Here is a 6,557-nt window from a genome sequence, read left to right as displayed (position 1 = left end):
CTTTTTCTGTTTCAGTCATTCAAATAGCCTTGTAAAATGATACCATGGTGTTTTGCCCCAAAGTGGTTCAGTTTATAGGAATTGTAGAAAATCTACAGGGAGGTAATGGTGGTAGCTGAGTAATACAAGAAAAAAATGGTAGGCTCCATGGGTGTTTTCTTCCATGCATTCCAGTAGATTAAAAGATAACATAGTGATAGGAACCCTATATAAAATCTGATGGTTCTTGCTGCTTTTTTGCTTTGACATTTAAGGCATCAGAGACAGTCCTTGAATTAAAGTATCTCTAAAAGACTTGGCTATCAGTAATTGTGAACATGTCAGTGCTCAGATGATGAAGTGTGCAACAAAATAAGCTTTGACATGTTTGACATGTTAAACCTATTTACTAAGAGACTTGACAGCTTTTGTAGATCTAAGATTGTGTGATGAATGCTGGGAAGCATATGTGACCCTGGGTACAATAAGTGACCTTGTAGTTCTGGATGGCTGACAGTACTGAGTGGAGTTAATCTCCTCCCTCCAAGGAGAAACCTGTACAAAGTGTGCTTGAATGTATCTCTCATCTCATATTTTCTTCTAGATAACAATCCCACAATAGGAATAAATTGTATAAACTCTGGATTTTGGCTGATACAGAGCAGGTCTGATGAGTAGCCAAATAGCAGGATATAATGCCCCCATCAACTTCCCTCCCTCAGAGGCAAGATTTTCCCTCTTCTTTCCCTTTGTGGCTGAGCCACCCTATTTATCTGTTGTCTTTTTCCTGAAGAACTCTAGCTGTCCCACCCTGTCATTTTTATTTATTTATTTATTTATTTATTTATTTATTTATTTATTTATTTATTTATTTATTTATTTACCTTCAACTTCTACCCCGCTCGAACCCCTCACATGGGTCTCTGAGCGGCTTACATAGTTTGTATTATCCCTATCTATGGGCACATATATATATCGTATTAGGGGCGGGACTACCTAACGGCATAGTATGATATTTTGGCTGTTGGCTCAGTCCAGCAACCTGAGGGAAAGATCGAAAGCCCCCTTTAACTTGAACTTAAATGACACTCAAGGCTGTTTGAAATTCCAAATTAACGAGATATTTTATTCAAACAAGATATTTTATTCAACATAGAGGGAGAAGGTCAGATGAGATCAAAGGTAAAATTTCTGAGGTAACTCAATATAAAACTCTGAAGTAAATTAGTATATGCACAGACTTTAGTTCATATGCTTTTCAGGCTATTAAAAATTTCATAAGCTTTTCCCGGTGACTTAGGAACTTCAAGAAGAGAGGCATTTATTCCAGTGTTTCCTAAACATTCCAGTACACTTTCTTTGAGCATTCACTGACTCTCTCATTTTCCAGAAGGCTGGGACACTCTCTCCAGTACCCAAACCCATTCTTTAAACACACCAGTACTCTTCTTGAGTTTTAATTGACTCATAAGATTTCACAAGGCAGTCTCCAGACCAGGGATCTCTCCACTCTTCAGATCTATCTCCCGGTTTTAACTGGACAGGGAAAATTCTTCTCTCTAGAAGATCTATCCCCTTTTCTGGCCTGAATGGGAATCTTTGCCTAACTACCCACTCCTCCTTGCCAACCTCCCCCAGTTTTCCATCTGTGTTAAACTGCTCTCAGTCAGGGCTGAATTCAGACTGAACAAGTGGAGACCCACAAGAAACTTGTGAGATGGTTATCCCATTCCTCACACCTTTGCTTTCTCCACTCTCCCCCTACCTCTCGCACACTATTTCTCCTTTCTGCCCCCCTTTTCTTACTCTCTATCTCTCCTCCATGCATGTGACTTCCTCTCTTTTTCTGACCCATCGTTTTTCTGCCTCCCCACCTCATCACTCTTTCTCTCTCTTTCTGCCCCCCACCCTATCACTCTCTCTTTCTGCCCCCATCACTCTCCCAGCCTCTTGCCTGCTTCTTCCCCCACCCTGCACAGCAGCAGCGGTGGTGGTGGTACTCCCAGCTACCCACCAGCTTCCTCTCCCCCCACAGCAGCAGTGGCAGCACTCTGGGAATCACAATGGATCTCCCAGCTACAGACATCAATTCACTTTAGGGCTGCCAGTTCCAGGTTGGGAAATTCCTGGAGATTTGGGGGTGGAGCCTTGGGACAGTGAGGCTTGGGGAGGCAAGCAGCCTCAGCAGGGTATAATACCATAGAGTCAACCCTACAAAGCAGCCATTTTATCCAGGGGACCTGATCTTTGTCACCTGGACAGCAGTTGTAATTCTGGGTGATCTCCAGCCCTCACCTGAAGGCTAAAAATCAGCAAATACCATGCTACAGACGATTAAAAAATATCTCAAATATTTTTATATATTTTTGTTTTATATTTTTACAATTTATTCACCATATATTATTTATCATATAAGCCTTAATACAAGCCAGATGGAATTAGCATCATTTTTGTGTGTTCTGCTGTGTCTAAAAGAAATATTTCAAATGACCTTTTAGCTGAAGCAGTGCATATTTGTTAGGGCAGTTCATCTGAGACCAAGCACCCTGTGGTAAAGAAAAGGTGTTGAGTTCAAAGATGGCAGAGTCATTGTTGTTTTCTTTTAGGCCTCTGAGGGCAACTGTGATGGGTCAAGCCCATTTCCTGAGACGCAGGTGCTTCTGAGAGGATGTGATGTCACCAGTTTGGTGTACTGGTTAAGTGCACAGACTCTTAATCTGGGAGAACCGGATTTGATTCCCCACTCCTCCATTTGCAGCTGCTGGATGACCTTGCAAGCCATAGTTCTGCCAAGAGCTGTCCTTGAAAGAGCAGTTCTTAAAAGAGCTCTCTCAGTCCCACCTACCTCACAGGGTGTCTGTTGTGGGGAGGGGAAGGGACAGGAGTTTGTAAGCCACTCTGAGACTCCAAATGAAGGGCGGGGTATAAATCCAATATCTTCTCTTCTTCTTCTTCTTCTTAAATAAACCTATTTTAAAGATATTCGTGTTTGCTTTTATATGTGACTCCTCTCCCTCCCCCAGTGCCTGGCATAGATTTTGCATATTGATGACTCCACCATAAACTGTCCTTTATTTGTTATACTTCTTTCTCTAGAAAAGTGCATTTTCCTTATCTTTTGAGCTATAGACCTCATTTGGAGTACTGTGTACAGTTCTGGTCACCACACTTCAAAAAGGATATTATAGCATTGGGAAAAGGGCAGAAAAGGGCAACAAGAATGATGAAAGGGTTGGAACACTTTCCCTATGAAGAAAGGTTAAAACGCTTGGGGCTCTTTAGCTTGGAGAAACGACGACTGAGGGGTGACATGATCAAGGTTTATAAGATTATGCATGGGATAGAGCAGGTAGAGAAAGAAGTTATTTTCTCCCTTTCTCACAATACAAGAACTCGTGGGCACTCAATGAAATTGCTGAGCAGTCAGGTTAGCATGGATAAAAGGAAGTACTTCTTTACCCAAAGAGTGATTAACACATGAAATTCACTGCCACAGGAGGTGGTGGCGGCTACAAGCATGGAGGGCTTCAAGAGGGAATTGGATAAACATATGAAGCAGAAGTCCATCAGTGGCTATTAGCCACAAGGTATAGAGAGGAACTCTCAGTCTGGGGCAAGTGATGCTCTGTATTCTTGGTGCTTGGGGAGGGGGGGGTCAACAGTGGGGGGGCTTCTAGTATCCTGGCCCCACTGCTGAACCTCCTGATGGCACCTGGTATTTTTGGCCACTGTATGACAGAATGTTGGACTGGATAGGCCACTGGCCTGATCCAACATTGGCTTCTCTTATGTTCTTATGTTCTTAGACATGCAAAGAGATCCGGCAAAGAAATATATATTAATAGGGAGCCTAGCTGCTTCTCTTACTTAACCATGTTCCTTCTCTCTTTTACCCACCCCATCCTTCTTATCTTCCAGCATTTGTCGTCATGATAATTTTCGCCCTCATCCACATTGCCAAGGGCCAGGGGGAAGGTCAGCCTCCTCTGGCACAACTCTCGGGGATCCGCAATCTGTTTGGAGTATGTGTTTATTCCTTCATGTGCCAGCACTCCTTGCCATCCCTCATCACTCCCATCTCCAAGAAGAAGCACGTTAACAAGTTGGTCCTGCTGGATTACATTTTAATTCTGGGTTTTTACAGCCTCCTCTCCTTCACCGCTATCTACTGCTTCCGCAATGGGACTCTCATGGACATGTACACGCTCAACTTCACCAGTGGTCAGATAGTCCCTTATGCCTTTCTGCAGTACTTCCTGGGCCTCTTTCCAGTGTTCACCATCAGCACTAATTTTCCTATCATTGCCGTGACTCTAAGAAACAATTGGAAGACCCTTTTCCACCGGGAAGGAGGAACCTACCCATGGGTAGTAGATAGGATTTTTTTCCCAGTTATCACTCTAATTCCCCCCATCCTTGTGGCTTTCTGCACTCATGATTTAGAGTCCTTGGTGGGCATTACTGGTGCTTATGCTGGGAATGGGATCCAGTACATCATCCCTGCTTTCTTAGCATATTGTAGCCGAAAAGATACTCAGCTGGTTTTTGGAAGCGGCACACTGAATAAACATTTGTCTCCATTCCGGCACAAGTTCTGGATTGGGTTTGTGCTCCTCTGGGGTCTTTTTTGCTTTCTCTTTGTAACTGCAAATATCATTTTTACTGAAACAAAGCTCTGATTGATGAAATAGTACTGCAGTACTGCTTGTCATACAGACACTTCAAGGTGACTTACAAGATCTCTTGGCCTTGCACCTAGTAAGAACTTTTCTAAACAGTCAGCTCGCTAATACACTCTTGAGTGTGAGACTTGAGCTGGATGCTGACCTTGTCAGTTTTGGTTGCTGGCCTTCCTGTTCAATTACTTTTTAATTTAACTTTCCCACCCAACATACACAGCCGTGGCTTTTAATACTTCACTAGGCTGCTGTGCTTGCCCAGTATCTGACTTTTTTGCCTTGATCAGAGATTCCCCTATGGATTGTCTTCCTCTCTGTTGTGCCGTGATCTGTCAAGAGGCTGTTGGATATGTGTCTCTTCTCCCAAGAATAATGCAGAGGACCATTATTACTGGTAACAGTCAAGAAAACAGCCAGTGAATCAAACAAGCAGTGATTCCTTCTCCTGCTCACATTTTCAGCTGAATGGGGGGGAGGGGTCAGGATGGAATAGGATGTGGACAACTGGTTGAAGTGGGCTTCACAGGCGTTGACATTTTCCAGGGCCAACCTATACTGTAGAGAGTGGCAGAGGAAGTCATCCAGTGGCAGCAACTTCCTGCCTGCCCAGTGGCACTTGGACAGTTACCATTTTTTCCTCAGCATTGATTTCCTTTTCTGTTTGTTACAGCCTTTTTAACATAAATGTGTCTTTTTTGTGTGCAGTGCGGCTTCTGCTGTCCCAGAAGCTGGTGTGGATCTAAATGCGATGGTTTCCTCTGAAAAGACTGCAACTATGTTTATTTTTCTCATGGCTTTTGTGTTTGCTGGTCTCTGACTTCCTCTCCTTAGTTGCTTATATACCATGTGTTTGCTGAGAGGCAAGTGCTGTTAAGAACTGCCGAGCCCTCGTTTCACAAGGAATAAAAGGGAAAACCTGCTTCCACAGTCCTGTTGTGCTGCTGAGTAGCCTCAGCCATTGCCACAGTCCTCCATTTCATACCAGTGTAGGGGCAGCAGGGCAAGGCTGCCACAGTGACTGTACGGACATGATAGTGCTCACTACTTGCTGGACAGGTAATGTATAAAAGCAACCGGAGAGTGCATGGACTTGTCTCTAAGCACCTGAGCTGGGTGTTGCCAGATGTGGGGCTTAGCACTTAACTATGTCTTAATGCAGAATAATTATATGCAAAATGTAACCAGACAGAATAAAATCTTGGAGGCTAAGAGAAATTCACTCCTAAAACCATTGTTCTGTGTCTTCTGTCTAAATACAAAGGCCACAAATTGCTCTCTGAATTCTCAAGAGGCCTGAATTCCGTTGTGAAAATTCAGCTCCCTTCTCCTGCTTTCATGTTCAGGGAATATAAAGAAAAACACCAATTCCACCCTCCATCCAGTCTAAGCTGTCTATCTTACTGTACATGTAGCTCAAACTATACATGATGTACACCTAAGTCTGCTCTAATCACATTTCAAGAGAAGAGCTGGGAAGTGATTTTACGTGAAAAAGGGTAAGAGACAGGTGCAAAACTAGTTCCCCCGTTTTGCTCTTGTCGTATTTTCCTGCAGCCCCCACCCCCAGTCACTTTTTGCTCAGCCAGGCTCCGTTATCTGAAGGGACCCTAGGTGGAGAAAGCTGCCTGAAGGTGGGAAGGGAAATAGTGTGTGTGGGGGGAAGGGTTTTGCATTCCTCCATCTCGTGTTTAAATTGGCTCTCCAGCCTCTCATTCTCAGACTCTAGTCTGTCCTTGTCATGTGTAAAAGGAGTACTTTTCAAGCTACAGTTCTCCACCATTCTTTGGTGAAATTGCAAAAGTTAATTAGTAGATCGAGGAGATCGGAAGGAGTCATAGATCACAAATGTTGTAATAATACGAGAGCTTTGCTTTTTACTCCTTTACCTATAAATGTATT

At 43.5% G+C, this 6,557-nt stretch overlaps 1 protein-coding gene across 1 annotated transcript in view; it reads left to right on the top strand.

The window, feature by feature from the left end:
• TMEM104 (transmembrane protein 104) overlaps positions 1 to 6,216 on the top strand; it is a 128,154-nt gene extending 121,938 nt beyond the window's left edge. Inside the window, exon 10 of the mRNA XM_015410733.1 lies at positions 3,898 to 6,216. Coding sequence (XP_015266219.1) covers positions 3,898 to 4,658 — 761 coding nt within the window. The 3' untranslated portion in view covers positions 4,659 to 6,216. The remainder of the gene's footprint in view (positions 1 to 3,897) is intronic.
• The last annotated feature ends 341 nt before the right edge of the window (positions 6,217 to 6,557 follow it).

Source organism: Gekko japonicus, unplaced genomic scaffold (genome assembly GCF_001447785.1).
Source record: "Gekko japonicus isolate JY-2015 unplaced genomic scaffold, Gekko_japonicus_V1.1 scaffold15, whole genome shotgun sequence".
NCBI classification, from domain to species: domain Eukaryota; kingdom Metazoa; phylum Chordata; class Lepidosauria; order Squamata; family Gekkonidae; genus Gekko; species Gekko japonicus.
This window is presented reverse-complemented; position numbering and strand designations above follow the sequence as displayed.